At 56.2% G+C, this 20,669-nt stretch overlaps 4 protein-coding genes across 13 annotated transcripts in view; 2 read left to right on the top strand and 2 right to left on the bottom strand.

The window, feature by feature from the left end:
- Window positions 1–2,459, top strand: part of RETREG3 (reticulophagy regulator family member 3) — a 22,117-nt gene extending 19,658 nt beyond the window's left edge. The window contains exon 9 of the mRNA XM_026512781.4: window positions 260–2,459. Coding sequence (XP_026368566.2) covers window positions 260–717 — 458 coding nt within the window. The 3' untranslated portion in view covers window positions 718–2,459. The remainder of the gene's footprint in view (window positions 1–259) is intronic.
- On the top strand, window positions 2,460–8,066 carry PSMC3IP (PSMC3 interacting protein). Of its 2 annotated transcripts, XM_026512791.4 has the most exons (8): window positions 2,460–3,800; window positions 3,893–3,993; window positions 4,185–4,274; window positions 6,256–6,367; window positions 6,838–6,983; window positions 7,079–7,132; window positions 7,251–7,310; window positions 7,394–8,066. In XM_026512791.4, exons 1-8 carry the CDS (start codon window positions 3,767–3,769, stop codon window positions 7,448–7,450), a joined length of 654 nt encoding a protein of 217 aa, XP_026368576.1. In that variant the 5' UTR covers window positions 2,460–3,766; the 3' UTR covers window positions 7,451–8,066. The 2 variants fall into 2 exon arrangements, with proteins under 2 accessions (XP_026368576.1, XP_057173892.1); XM_057317909.1 differs by lacking the exons at window positions 2,460–3,800; window positions 3,893–3,993; window positions 4,185–4,274 and adding an exon at window positions 4,906–5,846.
- MLX (MAX dimerization protein MLX) lies at window positions 7,686–12,304 on the bottom strand. Of its 5 annotated transcripts, none has more exons than XM_026512786.4 (8): window positions 12,199–12,304; window positions 11,653–11,689; window positions 11,084–11,173; window positions 10,703–10,809; window positions 10,342–10,441; window positions 10,048–10,147; window positions 9,490–9,680; window positions 7,686–8,751 (listed from the first exon to the last, which is right to left on the bottom strand). In XM_026512786.4, the coding sequence occupies exons 1-8, from the start codon at window positions 12,238–12,240 to the stop codon at window positions 8,516–8,518; spliced, it is 903 nt and encodes a 300-aa protein (XP_026368571.2). In that variant the 5' UTR covers window positions 12,241–12,304; the 3' UTR covers window positions 7,686–8,515. The 5 variants fall into 5 exon arrangements, with proteins under 5 accessions (XP_026368571.2, XP_026368574.1, XP_026368572.1 ...); XM_026512789.4 differs by having other exon boundaries at window positions 9,479–9,680; window positions 12,199–12,303; XM_026512787.4 differs by having other exon boundaries at window positions 9,479–9,680; window positions 12,037–12,255.
- A 676-nt stretch (window positions 12,305–12,980) lies between these two features.
- COASY (Coenzyme A synthase) lies at window positions 12,981–17,162 on the bottom strand. 5 transcript variants are annotated; one of them, XM_044389227.3, is made up of 10 exons: window positions 17,089–17,162; window positions 15,937–16,647; window positions 15,108–15,322; window positions 14,710–14,841; window positions 14,390–14,579; window positions 14,243–14,307; window positions 13,977–14,061; window positions 13,709–13,806; window positions 13,472–13,618; window positions 12,981–13,369 (listed from the first exon to the last, which is right to left on the bottom strand). In XM_044389227.3, the coding sequence occupies exons 2-10, from the start codon at window positions 16,634–16,636 to the stop codon at window positions 13,319–13,321; spliced, it is 1,683 nt and encodes a 560-aa protein (XP_044245162.1). In that variant the 5' UTR covers window positions 16,637–16,647; window positions 17,089–17,162; the 3' UTR covers window positions 12,981–13,318. The 5 variants fall into 5 exon arrangements, with proteins under 5 accessions (XP_044245162.1, XP_026368568.1, XP_048080868.1 ...); XM_026512783.4 differs by having other exon boundaries at window positions 14,243–14,328; XM_048224911.2 differs by having other exon boundaries at window positions 17,042–17,109.
- Between the last annotated feature and the right edge of the window lie 3,507 nt (window positions 17,163–20,669).

Here is a 20,669-nt window from a genome sequence, read left to right on the forward strand (position 1 = left end):
CTCCTTGAGATCCTCCCTTAGTAGCCTTGGGCTCTAGGCTGCTATGTGGCATAGGGGAGGAAGGGGAGGGAATTCTTTGGCCAGTAGAGATCTGAGCAGTGTATAACTGGAGGGGAAAGGCCGACCAGTGCTACAGGTTTTGCTTCACCCTGAGAAATTCAGGGTAGAAAAATCGGGTCACATGGGGCTGACTTTGTGGGGCTAGGGCACAGGAGTGCCAGGCTGTTGCTGTGTCTCAGACACCCCTCTATTCTCCCAGACCTAGATGGTCACAGTGATCCAGAAGAATCCTTTGCCAGAGACCTCCCAGACTTCCCTTCCATTAACGTGGATCCTGCTGGCCTGGATGATGAGGACGATACCAGCATTGGGATGCCTAGCTTGATGTACCGTTCCCCACCAGGGCATGAGGAGCTCCAGAACCCCCCTGCCAGCCAGGAGGAAGCCGTACTGCCGGAGCTCCTGCTCGGTGCCCTGCCTGCAGGGTCCAACCTCACCAGCAACCTCGCCAGCCTGGTCTCCCAGGGCGTGATCCATCTGGCCCTGTCAGGGGCCTCCCAGCCAGGCCCTTCTGGCCTGCCTCCCCGGAGAACAGCAAGAGGCTTCCTCCAGGCCCCCAATTCAGACCTGGACACTGATGCTGAGGGGGATGACTTTGAACTTCTGGACCAGTCAGAGCTGAATCAGCTGGACCCTGCCAGTTCCAGGAGCCACTGAGGTGGAGACTCCTTTTCGGGGTCACTGTGGTTTAGGTTTTTTTTCTCCCTATCCCACTTAAGGTGAAGGGGCAAGGGAAGAACCCAGGTCCCATGCACTGAATCATATATGTATGCTTGGTGGCCTGGCTGAAGCTCAGGCCTGCTGAGAGGATACTCACTCCCCTGCTACCAGCTGGACGCCCATTTCTGAGCTGTCACTGCAGTGAGAGTGCTCCCCTGAGGGAGGCTTCTCGCCATCAGAATGGTACTTTTGGGGAACAAAGTAATCAGGGGTATCGGTTCCCCTTTGAGGGGGTGCTGCTGTTTGCTTCTAGGTATGGGTGCTTGGGGGCCCTCAGTGGTAGAAGCACCCTTCCCTCCCTCCCTCCATCACCTCCTTGGAGCTCCAAGTCAGGCAGCAGCTGAAAGAGTTACATTGCCATCTTCCTCTTTTGCTAAGCCATGATCTCTGATTTGTCTTTTTCTAAGCAAGTTTTTTGGTTCTGCAGAGCAGGCCTGCTCCCTCTGCCCCAGCCCATCCTCATTTCTTGAGGCCTAACCTCCAGTGCTCCAAAACAGTGCTTGTGAAATTTAAGAAATGTGAACATGATGTGGGGGTGGGCCTCTTCGACGTTACCTTGGGCCGTGGGGTCAGCTGGCTGAGAGGGCGAGTGCCTCTGTATCTCCTGGTCTCATGGAATCTTCTGAACCTGCCTGGTTATATTTGGTGCTGCTAACCCCTGGCTCCATTTGACCATCAGCCTGAGCAACGAGCAAAGCAATACCATACCATATCCATTTCCATGTTCCCATTCCTTCCCCTGCTCCTCCTTTGGAGAAGCAATAATCGCATGGGGGATGTCAAAGTAGCACTTTACAAGTGGCTTATTGGCATTCACCCCAGGAGCCACCGGCTCTTCTTGCACCAGCTATTACTCCCTATTCAGTTCCTTTAATACTTTGATTTTCAACTGCTTCCCAACTTGGCGGGGCCTCTTTTAAGGATGAGCCCATTAGCAAGAATGTGTCTGTAGTCAGCAGAGACTTCCTTAAGGGGTATCTGTTCTACTGCCCCTAGAAAAATCATGTGAGACAAAACTAAAAATGGTCATTCTAAACCGATGCCAGCCTACAGCCTCTCTTTGCCTCCCCAGTCAGAGCTCAGGCCAAACTCTTCTGTCCTCCTGCCCTCTGCATTAACCCTTCGCTGATCCTCAGGGACCACTCCCCCAACACCCCATACCTGGGCAAGGGATGTTGGACAGAGCCCATTTTCATGTGCTGCAGGTGGGAGTGTGCAACATGTTTGCTCTTGGTTGATGGAAAAGGTAGAGGCCAGGAGTGAAAACTAGAGATGGGGAGAAGGGAGAAGAGCTAGGTGCCTGTTTCATAGTTGTGTGTGTGTGAAGGTTAGGGGTAAATGGCATCTCCCCACTTTACGGTTCTCAGACTTTGGACACCTTCTGTCTTCTCAGAGCCCCGATGTCCCACAGATGAGCTCTGATGTGAGAAACAACGGGAAGTGTGGAAGAGGAGTGGGTTTCGGTGTGTTTGCATGAGTGTGTGTAGCTTTGGGCCTTGGAAGTTGGCAAGAGGGAGGAAGGAAGGAGAGCAAAATCTTCAGAAGGTGTTTCTTGTACCTGGGGGATCCTGCTCTGAATCTCCTTAGTCCTCCACTGTGAACTGGGGTGGGGATGGGTGGGGCGGGGGGGGGGGGGGAGGAGTGGTGCTGGGGAATAAATCTTGTATGAGAACAATCTTTAAGAGATGGGTGTTGAATGGTGTCTTATCCTTGATAGTCTTCTCTTGGTAATCCGAGATGTGATTAATCTGAGGTGACAGCCTCAGAAAAGGAAGCACGGTGTGCGAGACCCACCTGTCAGTCCCTATTTGTGACCTTTGTGATGGTCAGAACAATCACCACATATGAGGCCACTTCCCCTCCCCAGGAGAGCCCAGACAGCACAACTGGCACTCTTGGCTGGCATCCAGCCTGCAGTCCCATCATTTTTAATTTTTTAAAAAAGATTTTATTTATTTGTCAGAGGGAGAAGCAGGCTCCCTGCTGAGCAAGGAGCCTGGGATCACGACCTGACCCGAAGGCAGACACCCAACCAAATGAGCCACCCAGGCGTCCCCATTTTTCTTAATATTGCTCCCTAGCGTGTGAAGACTAAGTGCGTGCTTCAAAGGCTAATGAGACGTTAGGTAACAAGGTTTTAAAAAGCACCATGCTCCTCCTCTGGGTTGAGCTGCAGGGACAGCTGCTCTTTGGCCTTCAACTGACCTCAGAAACTAGAAACACTTATTTCAGGCTTTGTCCCACTGGCCACTGTGGGCAGGAGTGGAAAACACCTGCCAGGTGCTGCCATAAGATCAACTCGGCCAACAGGAAACTTTTCTACAAGCTTTGTGGCTTAACAGTAGCCCCCTCCCAACCCTGCCTTTCCTCGGCGTCCAAACCACAGCACGTGTTGAGCGCCCCCTGCGTGCGAGGCTCGGCAAACGGCAAGTAAGGGTAGCGCCACGCTTCCAGGGCTCTCAGGCATTCTCGTGTCTCCCCAACCACCCTCCTGCTAGTACCTCTTGTTCCTATTTTACAAATGAGGTTGACCGACAAAAAGAACATTTGGGCTGTGGGATAGGACACGTTCCTGGGGGTAACTGACCCTGTGACCTTGAGCAAGTCGCTAGCCCTGCAGGAGGTGATCCTAAGCTTTCTCCCCCCTTGGAACATCGTCCCAGCTCACGGTCGAGAGCTCAGCCGCCGCTGGAAGTGGGTTTCGAAACTTCAAGGAGTGGCTCACTCCGGCCCGCGCCCGGAGCGGGAGGGTGCGGGGGGAGCGGTCCCGAGCTAGCGCCCCGCCTCCGCCGCTGAGACCCTGGGCGCCGGCGCCCGGCTCCGGGTTCGACTGCACTACGGCGCTCGGGAAGGGTCGCTTTGTGCCTCGCGAAGACTTCCCCTTCCGCCAATCACCGCTTGCGGCCCGCCCTTCTCGTCGCCGGAAGCAGCCGTTGCCCCGAGCAACTGCGACGTCCGGCTTTCCGAGTTGGCGGCGGGAAAGGCAATGAGTAAAGGCCGGGCGGAGGCCGCGGCGGGAGGTAAACGGGGCCGTGGGCGCGGGGGAGACCCAGGCGGGGGGCGGGCGAGGGATCGGTTGAGGGACTCCTACCGCTGCCCCGTCTCTTCGTAGCGCCCGGGATCCTCCTGAGGTACCTGCAGGAGCAGAACCGGCCCTACAGCGCCCAGGACGTGTTCGGGAACCTGCAGCGGGAGCACGGACTGGGCAAGGCGGTGAGGACCCTCTCCTGGGATTCCTCCCCGTGGGGCCCCTGGAATCCGTCTGGGGTGCTGCCCTCTCGAGGCAGCCATTCTAGCCTTGGGCTTCCGGAGGCTGGTCGGGCGCTTCCCGGTCTCGGGCTGAAATTCCCGCTGCCTGGACCGCGAAGCCATTTCTCTGATTGCCGCCCCCCCCCCCCCCCCAGGCGGTGGTGAAGGCGCTGGAGCAGCTGGCCCAGCAAGGCAAAATCAAAGAGAAGACGTACGGCAAGCAGAAGATCTATTTCGCGGACCAGGTGAGGAGAACCTGTGCAGATCATCGCCCGTGTGAGACCCCGACATTAGGTGAATCCATCTCTAGAATGAACTCTCTTCTGGAGAATTTGAGGCACCCCATGAAACTCACCTGTCTTACGCCATGCAAATGGCCCCAGGCTCCCTTTAAATCAAAGCGGGTTCTCCCCTTGCTGTGATCCAGACTTAATGAGACTTCCAGATTCGGGCCATGATAGATGACAGAAAATTGCTGCTGCCAAGATCCGTTCCCGCTTGGAAGTTTCTTTTTCCCAGTCATCTAGATGAGAACCACCAGCTGCCCAAGGATTCGCCCTCTGTCCCCACCCCTCACTCCCAACACAGATAACACTAATTTTGTGTCTCTGGGCCAGACCACCACCTGGATGCCTTCCAGACCTTTCTGAGTCAATATTGCTGAAGTAGAATGCCTCATCTCCTCCAAATGGGCTCCTCTTACCTGCTTCTCCCTCGGTGGAGTCACTCTTCACCCAACCCAGACACCGGGGACCCCTCGTCTCTTACCTCGTGCCCTGTTGGCTTTCCCCCTTCCTGACCCCGCCCTCTCCTCTCCCTGCGCGGCTGCTGGAGCTCAGGTGTTCCGCATCTCCCGACACCCTCCTGCCGTCCGCTGGCCTCAGACGGCTTAAACACTGCAGCCGGAATGGTCCGTGGTGCTCATCGAGGGCCGTTGCCCGAGCTCAAACTCTAGCGCTCCCTGGAACAGGGAGCCCCAGGCCGCCTGCCTCTCCTCTCCCTTCAGGTCGGCTCACCAGTACTAGACCATCTAGATGATTACTCCTGTGTCCTTCCTCTGCGTGGAGCTCTAAAGTCCCTTCTTCCTCTTCTGCCTCTGCTCCCGAACTCCTCCTCATCCTTTCGGATTCCCCTCAGGCATCACCCTCTCCAGAGACCTTCCCTGAATTCTCGAATCGCCTCTTCTTCAGGCGCTCACCTCTCTGCCGGATGCTGTACTGGGGTTGTCTTTCTACTCGTCTCCTCACTAGACTGCAGGCCCCACTTCTCACTCGTAGTCCTTCGCTCAGCAGCCCCCGCCCCAGTATCTAACATCCGGTAGACACTGAGTATTAGCTTAACTGAACCAAACCACCATCAAAGCTAATTTTCCTAAAATGGGCTTCATTATGTGATGACTCTAGGAAGATTGCCTAAGGGAGAATTTTGCAGATTTTCTTCTGTGAGGGGCCAGACCGTTAATATTTTTGCGTTTTGTCGGCCAGATGGTCTCTTGTCACAGCTGCGCAGCCCCCAGGAGCACTCGTGTCCGCCGTTGGGAGAGCAAAAGCCGCCTGAGACACGAGTGGGCGCGGCTGTGTTTCAGTCAAGTTGTTTTCCAAACCCCGGGTCTGGCGGGATCTAGCGCGCAGGCTGTAGTGTGAGGCCTGCTGCTCTGAAGGTTTGCCTTTTCTTACTATAGAGGCCACGCCGCCCAGGCTGGCGTTCCTGTTCTTCCTGACCTGCTCCCCCTCACCGCGGACAAGACCCCCACCGAGCCCCAGCACTGTCCTTGGTAGCAGCTGGTCTCATGGGACGGGCTGCTCACACTTGTACCAGTACGAGTCCCTACAGTACTGCCCCCGTGCCCCTACCTGTCCCGGTTCCTCCTGTTGTGGGAATGTGTAATTTAGGTATCCCTACCTTGGGAAGAATGTTCCTTTACTCCTTTAGCCCAGTGAGTGGTTTTACCACTGAACTGAGATCTCCGCCCTGTTCAGTATCCTGCCAGCCTCGAAGCCCCTAGAGGACAGGCATCGGGTTTTAACTTGTTTGTACCTTGTTAGTTAGGATGAGGACTAAACCGAGTGGTTTCTCACAGGACCCTCCCCTGTTCTCCCCGGCCCTCTGGAGGGTTGGGGAGCCCCACGTTCTTGTGTGTGTGATGCTGCCCCCCGCCCCCACATGTGGCTTCCCCTCCTGTGCCTCACATCAGCCCCCTTCTGTTTTTCCTCTCACCTCCGGCAGGACCAGTTTGCCATGGTGAGTGACGCTGACCTCCAAGGCCTGGATGCCCAGATCGTGGCCCTCGCTGCTAAGGTGCAGAGCTTACAGCAGAGCTGCCGCCACATGGAGGCGGGTAGGACTGGGCAGCCCCTGAAGGGGCCCCGAGGGTCAGGGTCAGGGTCAGTCTAGAGGGCGGGAAGTACGGAGTGAATGGTTTGCCAGCTGCAGTGTTGTCTTGCGGCAGTGAGTCTCTGCTGGGCTGCCTCTGGCATCGTATGAAAAGAGACGGAGACCAGCTAATGAATGGCTTTTGAATATAAGTGAGCAAGACGCGCATTGCTTTCCCTAACGCTATCAGTGAGCTGTGCCCACACTCCCTCTGTGCCTGCTGCTTTAACTGCCTGTTCAGCCTCACTTTACCACTGCTGGTAGATGGAGGAGGAAAGAAAACTAGAGTAAGCTGGTAATTCTGTAAGCCTTCATCTCTGCTGAGCGTTTCCAGAATAGGGACCTCATTTTGGACCCTGTGTGGAGTAGAGCAAGGCAGCGGCCCAGTCTCCTACCTCAGGGGTAGGAAGTGACCTCAGAGAGCTATGGTTTCAGAGCTGAAGGACTTAACCAGTGCCCTGACCACACCGGAGATGCAGAAAGAGATCCAGGACTTGAAGAAGGAATGTGCTGGCTACAGAGAGAGACTGAAGAATATAAAAGCAGCCACCAACCACGTGACTCCAGAAGAGAAAGAGCAGGTGAGGTGGGGGGCGGGCAGCAGCGGGGAGGGCGGCTTGCCCCCGGCAGCGGCTGTGGGGCCGAGCGGGCTAGAGGCGGCTGTTTCCCTGTGCAGGTGCACAGAGAGCGGCAGAAGTACTGCAGGGAGTGGAGGAAGCGGAAGAGGATGGTGAGTGTGCGCGCTCCGGGCAGGCCCTGAGAAAGGCCAGGAGAGACCACTGCCCGAGAGCATGGATCCCCCAGGCCGGGCTGCCCACCTGAAAGGGGGCGGGTTTGTTTCTTGTCAGGCGACAGAGCTGTCTGATGCAATTCTGGAAGGATACCCCAAGAGCAAGAAGCAGTTCTTTGTAAGTGGTTTCCCCTCCCGTCCTCGCTCCCCTGGGCGCTCCGTCTGGGGAGGGGGGCTCATTCCCTTGCCTCCCTGCCCCAGGAGGAAGTCGGGATAGAGACAGATGAAGATTACAACGTGAAGCTCCCAGACCCTTGAGGGCTCCTCCGGCAGGACGGGGGATGGAGAGAGACGTCCTGCACTGGCTGCCTCCTTCAGGTTGGCTTCTTTTTTTGTTCCTGCTGCTTTCTGCCTTTGGGCAGAGCCGCTGGGAGGGGGCAGGAGCCAGAGTGCGGGCACAGGAGTGAGCGAGCCCACAGCGGATGATCACGCTTTCACGGGCCACATGGCAGGTGCCCGAACTGCACGCTCCACCTTGGAACAACGCCAGAGGAAAGCACTTGGCAGTGTTTATTGTAATATAATTCGATGTAAAAATACTTAATTTGCTCTGGATAACCAATCCTCCCAGATGTCAACCCTGAGAAAGGCTACAGGGTAGAGAGAGGCGACTGTACACAGCATTCAAGGAGCCCGAGGCCTCACCCAGGACTTCGGGCTCTGCACCCCAGGAGGCCTTTAAATACCTTCTCTACCCCTTCACCCAGTCCCAAGGCCTGGGAGAAATGCAGGCAGCACGGAGATGGCAGAGACCCAGATACACCTGACGGGAAGGCTGGGAATGGTTGTGAGGCCCAGTTCATTTTCCAGAATTGTAACTTTAGCAAAATTGCACTGTTGGTGTTTAGAAAATTAAAAAAAAACTTAATACGTAGTGCTGTGTCACACTTGACTTCTCTGTGCTGCGCTCCTGCCTGTGGGGACAGAGGGGGCAGGAGCACACAGGGAGGCCGCTTCCCTCCAGCACCTGGAGCGGGGAAGGAGAGGTGATGGAGTAGCAGGCGAGGGCAGGATCCTGACAACCCTGGCCCAGGTACCTGTCACACTTCATGGCTGTGGGACTATTTCCGCGTTCCTTTCTTCCCGTCCAACTACTGCCAAAATGGCCAAACTTGGGCCAGATGTCGCCCAAGGGACCAAACCAAATGCAAATAGTAGCTTCCAGGTGTGTGTCAATCAGGAGGAAAAATTTGAGGCTTAGAAGGGGAGAGGCTGGGAGCCCTTGGGGGTGCCCAGAGCAGACCCCCCCCCAAGAGGACTTTCATGGGGAGGGGGAAAGACAGTAGGCTCGAGGTTTGTGGTCAATATAATAAATTAAAGCTTTCACAGAACAAACACCCCAGCCCCATTGAGGACGAGGGGGTGCTGAGGAACCAAACACCAGGAGCCAGCAGACCTGTGCGCAGCGGCGCAGTCCAATCTCAGGAGCCCAGTGGCTCTGTGGCCGAGTAGGAGGCTCTGGCCCGTCATTGGCTCTTCCGCAGGTTCGGCCCCAGGACCAGTCAGTACAGCTGGTTCTTCAGCTGGTGCAGGACGCCAACCACGATCTCCCGCAGCGTCTGGCAAAGGGAGACACGGGACGCTCAGGCGAGGACAGCGCGCAGGCTCGGGGACGCGAGCCTAGACCAGGTGTGCTCTTTAGAATGCAACAGAAAGAGCCCCTGGGCCACACTGTGGTCTACAGTTTACTCTGAAATGTCCCCGCAACAGGATGGGGAAAGGGATGGAGGCATGGCTGGCTGTATGGAAAAGCAAATACAAGAAATGGGAATGGCAGCATTTCGGTGGCGGGCTCATGAGTGTTCGGCTTTGCAGTATGCTTAAAGCGTTTCCAGAAAATGTCAGGAAACAAAGAAGTGAGACTCTCAGATGCAAGTCAAGCCTCAGAAGAGGCAACCAGGCCTCAGAAGGAGAAGACTCGGTGCGACAGCATTCACATGCTGCCCTGTTACAAACAACCACAAACCCCCAGGCAGACTACTTCAGTGAATTTTCCCGAATGTGCGGAGCCTCCGCTGCCGTGATGAGAGCTATGCGCTGGGCAGCTGCCCGCGGGCTGCAAAAGGCCAGAGCTAGGCTTTCGGAGCTTAAGTGCCAGATCAGTCTTGCCAAATGAAACCTTAACAGGAAAATCGGGGCTGGGAAGCAAAGAAGGAAGACACCCCCCCCAAAAAAACCTAAAAGCTGCTGCCCTCCCCTTCTGAACAAATTAGGACTTGGGCCACTTTGCCTATTGGAGGGGAGAGGACCCCCCACCCCCACCCCATGATCACTGCTACCCCGTACCTGAGGCTTACAGTGCTCCTCGATCCAGCTGAAGACACAGGCCGACAGCTCCTGGAAGCTGGCCACGGAGATGGAGGCGTTGAATGACTGGAACAGGGAGTCCATGATGCCTTGAAACACATTGAACTTGACCTGGTCAGAGACCTGGTCCTCCCCCTCATGGGGGTTGTCCTGGTGTGCCTTCACGATCTGCTCGTAGTTCCTGGAAACGAGCAGTGACAGGGCTCAGGTGCTGTCGCGCCCCGGTACCCGAGCTTCTCCCCCAGGCAGGGGCTCCTGGAGAGCTGCGGGGAGGTACTCAGCACAGCCAGGTGCTGCTTCTGGGACAGAGATGGTGACCCCTCTCTCCACCCCTCCCTTCACGAATCCCACAGGCACTTCGAGCATCTGCTGTGCGTCAGGGATGGCTGGGGTACAGAGTCCTGCCTCTAAGTGGCCACCTAAGGGAGCGAGAGTATTATCTGTCCTGAAGTATCTGATGTGGCCTCTGAACGAGAGGAAGGTATGAACTGAAGTCAGTCTGCGTCCCCTCAGAATCCCTGGCTCCCCCAGCTCAGCGTCCCCCTTACACTTTCATGATCTTTAGGGCCGTGACGTCCTTGCGTAGCATGGACACCTCCTCCTCCTGCTTTTTCTTCTCCTTGTGCAAAAACTGGATGTAGTCAATGGCTGGGGTGGGGGTGGGCACAGAGGAAGTCTCAACCGACAAGGCTGACTTTGTCTCCTCTTCCCCCCCACCCCCCGTTCCCCTAGTCTCCCATAGCCACCACGCCACCAGGGCCAGGCCGAGAGTGGGTAGAAGGCTCTGGCCTCTTCACAGCCCCACAGGCCCCAACCACTCCCAGGGCTCTCCCTGGCCATACTCTTCTGTAGAACGATGGCTTTGCTGAGCTTTTGGGAGCCAATGGAGAAGTCCTGCTGCTGGCAGGTGGGGACGATGGTCTGAAGGTCATCATAGCCTCTCTGTGGAGACAGCAAGGGAAACAAGGCTTCCTTAATTCTGAGGGATGAAGGCACACTGGCACCAAGCTTTCTCTCCGAGAACCAAGTTCCATGCTCGAAACTCAAAGGGGTGGGGGTGCTGGAAGGAGGGAAGTGTTCATGTCCAGGGACTGGATTAGCTGCCCGCAAGGATGCTTGGGGCTGCCTGATGAGGTCAGGGCAGAGTGAACCTGAACACATGGGGCCTCCTGCGCTGGCTGAGCTGCAGGCCTCCCCGGTCACCTTGATGGCATCCCTCCTCTTCTGCTCAGCCTGCGTATGTGCTCGCCGCCGCCGGTCCTTGTAGGACTCCTTGTAGGACTCCTGGTGGTAATCGCTGTCCTCGTCATCTACGCTCAAAGTTGGGGGCAGGAAGAGGTCATTTTGAGGCCCAGCGGGGCCCAGCTAACGCACCTTGCCCCAACGGGGAAGGAAAACCTGGTGCCCAGAGACAAATGGACAGAAGAACCTAATGTCCTAGATGAGGTGAGAGATGGTGAGAACCTCTGTCTAACACTAGGCCTCCAGCACCGCCACGTGGATGCCTGGAGCTTCCTGTCTAGGAAATTTACTAAAATGATGGTATATCTGAGCCCCCCCAGGTGGGGGCATGTTGCTGCCTACCTGTATTGGGGACGGAAGAGGCACTGGTGGAACCGATGCTATTAGCTCTGGACACTACACTTCCCTTTCGGGTACTTTCTACAAAAAGCCCTGGAAAAGAGAGGGTCCCAATCACTAAGGGGTAGGGCAGGGGAACACTATTAGACCCTGAGACACCTGGGGTACAATGGCTTCCTGATCCTTAAATGCTGACCTCTCCCTTTCAACCCAAAAGCCACCCATACTGGGTCATCCACTTCCTGTTGTGCCGTGCTGCAATGCTCCTGTCCCTGGTGTCCACACTGCTCCATGGGCCTGCAGTGGTTCACAAAGTGGCATCTGGGCACAATGAGGGTGAGAGTTGCTAGCTATCACTACTGTCATCACTTCCCTGCTTCAGCGCAGAGGGATCCAGGTGTACCCTTAGGCTTCCTGCCCCTGTCCTGCAGCTCCTCCCTCACTGTCTCAGGGCAGGAACTCTGTTCAGGGACAGTGGACTGTGCTCAGGTGTGGCCGGCAAGACCACGGGAATCTATCGGCTGCAGCGGGAGTGTTACCAGGGAGCTGGAGACGGTGGGGGAGGCACTCACCGGGGTCCAGGCTGTTGTCGCTGTAGGCATATTCCACCTGCGGCACCGAGCAAAGGAGAAGCTCATCAGACCTCCGTCCGGGGACCGCACCTCCTTTCACTGCGCGCGCGCACACACCCTACCCACACCCACCCCCCACGGTGCGCAGGCAATTGCAGGATCCACGCGCGCGTGTGTACACACAAACGTACACACACACCACACACATCCCCCCGGGGTGCGCAGGCGACTGCAGGGCTGCCCCGGGAGCCAACAGCGGATAGGCCATGGGAGCGCCGCCCCTCCGCAGGATCCCGTCTGCCCCCGTCCCCGCTCCAGCACCTCCCCGAGCCCCAAACCCTGACCCCTCACACTCGTGCACACACGCGTCACTTGTCTCCCCACCTTGGCACGCGCGGGGTGAGAGCTGTCTTCTCTGCAGCCCCGGGGCCCGGAGGGCGGGGGGAACTTTGGGGACTGCAAGGAATCCCCTCGTCTTGCGGCCCCCCCACGTGCACGAGCCCGACCCGCCCTCCCCTCGCCGGCGTGCGCGCCCGCGGGGCTTGCCTTGACCCAGGGGTCGTCCGGAGAGGCGCCCGGCTCCGTCATCTCCAACCCACCGAACCGGAAACCAGCCCGCGGGCGGGCCCCCAGCCGCGAGGAAGAGGCGAGGCGCATCCACGTGACCCAAACCCACCAACCCACGAACGGGAGGCGGAGGGCGGGGTGAGGGGCGCGCATGCGCAGCCCGGAAACACAGAAACCGTGGACAGGGGACACTGGCGTCGGAGCTGAGACTGATGTCGTCTCTGCCTTCCCTCGGGGTGCTGCCGCGACGTGAAGCACATTCTGCAAAATGGGTTCCCCTCAAAAGGCTCGTCCGAACAGTGTCGATAGTCGTGTACACGCGCTGTGCGGGCCCAGGCGGCTCCGGGGGACGCGTGTTCCACCCCCACCCTGCAGGCGACCCGCCCCGCGGGGTGCAGGCCTGGCCACCTGGGCCGACCCCGCAGGGCTGCCAGCTCCGTAAGGGCAGAGGCCCCGCCTGGCTTGTGGGAGGCCGGTCCTCCAACACGCAGCCAGGCATCTGGCAGGAGACCGGTGGGAGAAAGGCTTTCAGAGAGCCCGTTAGCCAAGTTATGCTACTTTACAGATAGGGAAACCGAGGAACCTAGAAAGTCTGTAGCTTCTCGCAAAGCAGACAGCTATCAGTGATAGGTCCAAGGCTGACTTCAGTCTGGCTAGCTTCAAAAGCCAAGCTCTTAACCAGTGCCCTCCCGGCTTGCAGCTCAAGGCTTCCAAAGACACCCAGAGGCATGGGGACAGGAAGCAGACACCATACAGACAGCACCTGGCAACATTCGTCTTTAATTCTGTTACACATTCCAGTGTTTGCCCTGGCCACAGTCAGCCATAGGTATCAAGACACTGTGGGCAAGAGTAGGCACAGAACGCCAGAGGCCTGCTCCCCCACGAGCCACATCCTCAGTGATGGCCAAACACCAGCAAGCAGGGTAGGCCTCCTGTGTGTCACCAGGCCCAGCCCTGCCCTCCCCAGTTTGGCTCAGAGCCCTCTAGGCCCAAGCAGGTTGAGCACTGAGGCCCCCATTCCTTCTCACTGCTGAATCTCCTGGCAGCTGCAGGGGCCACTTTGGCCCCACAGAGAACTCAGTGTCAGCCACGGGCTTTACGGCGACTGGGGCATGCGCTTCTGCAGGAGGGCCCAGGCTTTCTCCACCTTTAAGCGGGGCCAGAACGTTTGGGGGAAGAGAGCACACGGTCAGGCAGGCACTCACTGGAGACTCCTTCCCCACAACCCAGCCCTTCCCTCGGCACCAACCTGGCCCTGGGTGACATGCGGTTCCCATAACGTGCTCAGCACCACGTGGCTCTGGTCCACAAGCTGCTGCCCGCTCATCTGGCTCTGCAACCGGCTTTGTGCTGCAGCCTCACTCAGGCCATCCCTCTCCATGATGCGTCGTATAGCCTCGACACAGACAAAGCCTAGGTCAGCCCACGGGCTCAGAGCAGGCTGCGGTCTGCAGTAGGGGTGGGGAGGGAGATGGGGTCCAGATACCTCAGTCTCGGGAATGACAACGGTCCACACCTCATGCACCATGTTCTGCCAGCCGGCCTCAAGCAGCATAGCAGCATCGACCACGCACACGTGCTTTCCTGTGGGGAGGCCCCCATCACTGCTAGCAGCACACCCCACCTGCTGCTAGAGCCCAGGAGGCCTAGTCCCAAGGAAAGTTAGAAGGTCTGGCTTGGGGTGGGGAAGCTCCCAGGAGGAGAATCTGCATAACAAGTCCCCCTTGGCTGCTCCCATCATCCCTCCCACTTACCCTCGGCCATAGCCTGAGCCATCTCCTCTCGAGCCAGCTTTGCGATAACTGGCCACACAATATCCGTGAGTATCTTCAGCTGCTTCTGAGGAGGGGAACAGAGGAAGCGGACAGTTTACCTTCCCTCAGAGATGGAGCCAGCCCAAGGGAGGAGGTGGTTGGGAACAGATGAGTGGAAAGTGGCACGCTGGACCAGAGAGGTCCACTGGGTCCCAACCTCTGCGTCTGGAAGCAGCTAAGAAACCCTTGGAGAGGAGTGTGTTTACCTTGTTCCCAAACACCCGGCTGCCTAGGACCTTCCTGTTGATAATGCCATCTTTATGGAGAATATCTGGACAACAGAGACACAGGACTGGGCAAGGAGGCCAGGCCATCCCACTTCAGGCCACTTCCCAGCCCTCCCCAGGTATTACCTGTTCCAAAGGCCTCCACGACAGGCTGGTAGGCAGGACCACCTGGGGCGTAGGCCCGATGGCCCAGCTGGTCACTGTCGATGACATATGCCCCCAGGCCCTTAAGCCGCTGAGCTACTGAGCTCTTCCCGGAGCCACTGATGCCAGTCAGCCCAATCACATAGAGTTGTGCGGGGAGCTCTGGCCTCTTCTGCAGGTGGAGGAGAGGGAACCCCAGTTACTAGGGTCTTCAGACTCATGCTTGGGACTGAATTCTTCAGTCTTTACTCTCCAGCATTTCCAGCCCACCCACGATGGGAGAGAGAGGGAGGCAGACATACATATGGAGGCCGAAGCAGGGTTCCCAGCATTCGCTGGCGGAAGCTAGAGGAGCTGACTTTGTCTTCTTCATTCTCCTTGTGGCTTTGGTCCTTCAGCAGCTGGATCTGGTACAAGGCAAGCTCCTCCAGGTCCTGTGGTAAAAGAGGAGGGGTGAGGAGAGGGAGGGAGGGACAGGATGACAGTGACACCTGAGCTGCCCCTCCCCATATCCTCCCCTACGTATCCCCGAGGTAGAGCCTGTGTCCAAGGGCAAGCTGGGAACCAGTTCCTTCTTGCCTCTTCCTCACCACCCTAAACCCTCTCTTCCCTCCTCCGGAGTCGTGGTACTTCCAACAGTTCCCCACGTGGCCTTCCCCATTCCCATCCACTCCCTCTGCCAGTCTCCCTCAGGGGTTACATTCTCAAGGCGGAAGCGGTTGACGGCCATCCCCCCACGATAGGTCTCCTCGCTGACCACCAGGAACTCCAAGGAGGGGTCAGAGCCAGCGGGCCCATAGGGGTCCAGCAGGGGGATGATATCAAAAGTCAAGGAGGGCTTGATGTCCACCAGGAACTCACTCAGATGGTCCACACGTTCTGCGTAGGGTTGGAGCAGCTCAGGGAGCAACTTGCCTGGGGAAGGAGCCCAAAAGAACAGTGAGATCTTTTTGGGGGGGAGGAAAGTTTGGGAAGACTGTCCCTAAGCATCCAATCTCCAGATGGGGGTGGGTGGCAGGAAGAAAGGACTAAGCTGGGAAGTAGTCTGTGTCAGGGGAGCTACGAAGAGGGGCAGCCGGCAAGCACAGCAGTCACGGCAGGGGCCGGCCAGTGCCCAGACAACCAGCAGTGCCCGGGAGCATCAGCGTCAGATGGACAATTCCGAGAACCACCAACCACGAGTCCCCTCTTGCTGTCTCTGGCACAGCTACCTACAAGCTACTCATCCATTTATTGCCAAGGTCTCTATCTTTAGGGTTCATCACCCGGAGAACTTCTTAAAAGTACAGATTCCTTGGCTCCACATTTGGGGGAATTCTGCTTTGAGTGGTGACTAGACCACACACTGAGAAAGCTGCATTTACTCATTTAACATAATTTCCTCAGCACCAGCTGAGTGCCAGGCAGGGTGACATTTGGGCGGGTTGGAAGTAAAGGACGGCCCCACTCTTCCTCAATCATGAACTGGGGGCAAGTTTAAGGAGTTCTGAGGGTCTTCCCTGCTCTATTCCAGGGTCTCTCTCACTCACTCTTCAACAGGTCTTTGTCTGCTACTCCCACCACAAGCTGCTCCTGGGCCAGGATGCAGGCGACACTGAGCAACACCTTGTGGGCATTGTGCAGGCGGTCAAACGTGCCACCCACAGCCCCACGGTGGTAGCCACGCACTGGCTGCTTTGGAGACCTGGCCACGGGGGAGGCTGGCCTGATGGTGGAGGGTAAGGGGACATCCAGGGACTCCACAGGCAGCTCTCCGGGCCCATAATCGGGGTACAGCAGCACCGACGCCAGCTGGGGACAACAACTGTAGCAGCTGGTGGCATAACGCTCTAGCTGTTGCTTGACCGGGTTGTACTGGCTTCCATCCAGGGTCTGGAAGTCAGTCAGCACCACTTCCGGTGGGTGGGCCAGGTTCTGGACTGAACTGGGCAGGGGGGGGAGAAAGGCGCTCTTGGCTCCAATATTGGTCAGCAGGACTCTGACGTCCAGGTGCCTGTGGACGTCGGCGCCAGCGTAGAGGTGTGTGATGAAATCCAGGACCTCAAACGTGGCCTGCACGAGGCTGGACTGGGGCTGAGCTGGGCCCCCCAGGCTCATGCCCGGCTGCAGGTGTACATAGAGCGTGTGATTCACCAGCCGGGCCGCCGAGGTCAGGATGGGGGCCAGGCGAGGGGCCAGGGAGGCCAGGGGCGTCGTCAGCACCAGGAGGCCCGACCGGAATACGGCCATGCTGCCCAGGCCTGCGGACAGCCAGGGAGACGAGGCGTGGGTGACTGAGGGATTAAGCGGCTGAGGCTGAAAACTTGGGCCTTGGACCTAAGGGAGGGGACCTGGCGCAGGGACGGGGGTCTGTGCTGATCCAGAGGAAACCGGGGGAGGGCACGGGGCCTGGTACCCCGCGCCTCGGGACTATGCGCTAAGCCGCGGTTTCCATATTTCTCAGACCGAGCGGAGAAGTCGCTGAACTGAATCGAAATCCTGGGCGGGGAAACTAGGCTGGACAAGAGCCCCTGAGTCATAGGGCTGGGGATCCAGAAATCCTGGGCCCCCCTGCCAGGCTGTGCCCGAGTCTTCAGGGACTCGAAGGAGGGGACTAGAGGGAAACGCTCAGGCTCGGATCGGTCCCCTACTTACTGAGACCTCTGGGCTTAGGTTCCGCTAGCCCCGCCGCGGAGGCTTACCTGGCGGCGACCCGGAAGCACTAGTTCGTCAACTGCGGCTCCGAGCTACGGAACGGCAGAAAGGCCAAAGTCTCCGCTCGGTTCCGGATCTCGCGAGACTATGTACGGCGTGGGGTGAGCCCGGCCGAGGGGGCGGGGCCGAACTCACGGGCTGGGGAGGTGGTTGAAGGCTTCTTTCCAGGTCCCAGCCATCAGGGGTCTGGCCCGTGGGGGGCAAGGCGGACCTGAAAGCAGCGTTCTGCGGATGCCCTTTAGACCCTAAGAGAAGAGAATGGCTTCAGCCAGGTTACCCAGGAGACAGCGGCAAAGGCAGAACTAACACCTGGCTTTCCTCTTAAGAAATTACAAAGGTGGGGGTCACAGGGTGGCCCTTAAATCAGGACTCAGAGTCCCCGCAGCCCTCCTGGCCCCCTCCCCGTCCGAAGAGCCTCCTGTGGGAGGCCGCAGGACAACTCTGTCCGAATCCCCATTTCACAGTTGGGGAAGTTGAGGCCCTCTGTGTTCCAGGAACATATGAGGAAGTAATGGCAGAGGTCTTGTGGCTCGGTGGGGAGTTTTCCACATCACCCAAAACCAGTTTGAGGCAGAGAACTCTGCATGGCAGCTCAGTGAAGTTGCCAGAGGATGGTCTCCAGACAGGAGAAGAGGGGAGGAGGGTGGGAGACCTAGTGGCAAGGGGTTTACTGTGAAGCTAATGGGGCTGGAAAGGCTGGAATTGGTAGTCTCCCTGGGGAGAGGAAGCCAGGTTGCCATCAGGAGATATTTCAAGTGAGTTGTCCACAGAGATCTCGAGAGGGAGGGAAACCAATTTCCAAGATTCCAGTAATGTGCTGTGATTTATTTCCCCAAACTAAACAAATGCTTATTTTCATAATTATGTGGGTTTGTTTTGTATTTTTTTAAAGATTTTATTTATTTATTTGAGAGAGAGAGCCAGCACAAGGGGCAGGGGGGGAAGGGCAGAGGGAAAGGGAGAAGCAGGCTCCCCGCTGAGCAGGAAACCAGCTGTGGGGTTCCATCCCAGGACCCAAGGATCATGACCTGAGCCGAAGGCAGAAGCTTAACCAACTGTGCCACGCAAGTGCCCTAAAAAGGTGTCCTAAGGGGCACCTGGATGGCTCGGTCAGTAGAGCACGCAACTCTTGATCTCAAGGTTGTAAGTTCAAGCCCCACCTTGGGTGTAGAGATTACTTAAAAATAAAATCTTAACACATGTTGCAATGAGCACTGGGTGTTATACTCAAATAATGAATTGTTGAACACTACATCAAAAACTAATGATGTACTATATGTTGGCTAACTGAACATAATAAAAAATAAAATATTAAAAAATAAATAAAGAGGTGTCCCGAAGGTGTATAAGCCTTTGGCCCCACAGAGCCTGGATCTGCCCCTGGAGTGCAGGATTGGAAGAGTTATAGAGCCACGAAGGCACTGAGGCCAAGCTTCTGGCAGGAGACACCTTAGGTTGGATTTTTTTTTTTTAAGATTTTTTTATTTATTTGACAGAGTGAGAAGGAGAATAATCGGGGGGAGAAGCAGGCAGAGGGAGAAGGAGAAGCAGACTCTCCAAGAGCAGGGAGCCTAATGGGGGCTTGATCCCAGGACCCTGGGATCATGACTTGAGCCGAAGGCAGACTCTTAAGGGACTGAGCCACCTAGGCGCCCCCTTAGGTTGGATTTTAAAAGAGAGGACCCAAAATGAAGAAACAAACTGCAGAGTCTCAGGAAGCACCTTGAAACATCTGAGCACAGCCCCACACAGAGTCACTGTTGGAGGAGATCATCAAGAAAATGTGACTGCCGGTTGACTCTCAAGCTGGACCTAGGCAATTGTAGGCTCCTCGCCCCGTCCTCTGTCAGAGTATATGCTCCGCCCCCTATTCCCACAGTGGGAGCCTTGAGAGCGCAATGTTGTTGAGACCATCTGCATATTACATGTGACCGAACCTACTGAAGGCTTCTATATAAACTTTTTAAGATTCTGGTGGGTAAGTGCGGCGATCTACTTGTCTTGCGGCCACCCAGGACAAGTCTCGTATGTCAGTTCACTTGCTTATTAAACCCACCACCTACCAACTTGGAGTGGTCTGCTTCTTTCTTTCATCTTTCCTTGCCCTCTGTGTACAGGGGCCGGTTTCAGATTTCACCCAGGGAACTGCCCAGGTTGTGAACCAACAGTCGTTTTTATTTAGTAAATGTGGATTTGTGTCTCCCATGATCAGGAATGGTTCTAGGTACAACGATCACCCAGTGAACAAAACAAAGGGTCTCCCCTGGAGCTTAGATTCCTGTGTGTCTTGGGATGGGGTGGTGAAAGTTATAAATAAATGTATAACAATAAAGTCAGCAAGTCAATCTATAACACATCTAGTGATAAGTGCTATGAAGAAAAATAAAACAAAGTAAGGGGACTACAGTGGAGGGAAGGGAATGCTATTTTAGATAAGGTTGTCCAGGGAAATAGCAAAGACCTAAAGGAAGAGAAGATTCAGAGATTAGGGAAAGTGAACGGGACAGAGGAAGAGCCAGTTCAAAAGTTCTGGGGCAGAAAGCCAGTAGGGCTGAATCAGATAATGAGAAGTGGTGAGAGGTAAGGTCAGAAGGTGGGGGCCAGATCAAAGAATGTGTTGGAGGTCTTGGGGAAAAGTCTTGGATTTTACTTAGAAAACCACAGTAGATGTTTTAAGCACAGGCATGAAATAACTTTCATTTTTAAAGGACTATTCTGGCTGCTCTGTGGAAATTTTACTATTGGTGGGCACGGGTGGCATCAGGGAAACCAATTAGGAAACTACTGCAATAATCCAGATGAGGTGATGGTGCCTGCATAGACCAGGGTGATTTCCAAATCTGCTTTGAAGACTGAAGGTATTTGCTGATGAACTGGTTGAGGGAGGAGTGAGAAAGAAGAATGGAGTTGTCATATGTTGAAGTGTGGTAGACGGGCAGGAGCAGCGGGAGGGCTGGGATGGACTTGGCATTCGGACACATTAAGTTTATTAGGCGTCGAGAAGAGATGCTGAGTAGGGAGTTGGAGATGTATGTCTGGAGTTTGTAGGAAACAGTGGAGTTGGGGACACTGAAGACTTAGGTGGGGCTCATCGGGATATAAATGGTCTTCAAAGTCATGGGACTGCCTGAGACTATAAGAGTATGAATGTAACTGAGGCACCTGGCGGGCTCAGTCGGTGGAGCATGGGACTCTTGATCTCGGGGTTGTGGGTTCGAACCCCACATTGGGTGTAGAGATTACTTAAAAATAAAATCTTTAAAAAAAAAGTATGAATGTGATTTTTGGAGGGGTCACATTTTGCCTTTCTCATCATTGTGTCTGCACCCCCAGGGGTGACCTTGTGAGCACACACACACAAGCCATACACACTCACACAGGGGTGCAAAAGAGCAGCCTGGGGGAGGGGAGCTGGGCTCTGAGAGCAGGTCTCAGCAATTCATGCCACCTTGGCCCTTTCCCCTTCCTGTGGCCTTTCTGGATCCTGAAGGGACAGCAGAACCATCTGGGCCAGCAGGGCAGGAGGATAGGGATCCCCCTGGCTGAGGTCCCCTGTCCCAGGAGCAGA

This window comes from Ursus arctos, unplaced genomic scaffold (assembly GCF_023065955.2).
Source record: "Ursus arctos isolate Adak ecotype North America unplaced genomic scaffold, UrsArc2.0 scaffold_24, whole genome shotgun sequence".
NCBI classification, from domain to species: Eukaryota; Metazoa; Chordata; class Mammalia; order Carnivora; family Ursidae; genus Ursus; species Ursus arctos.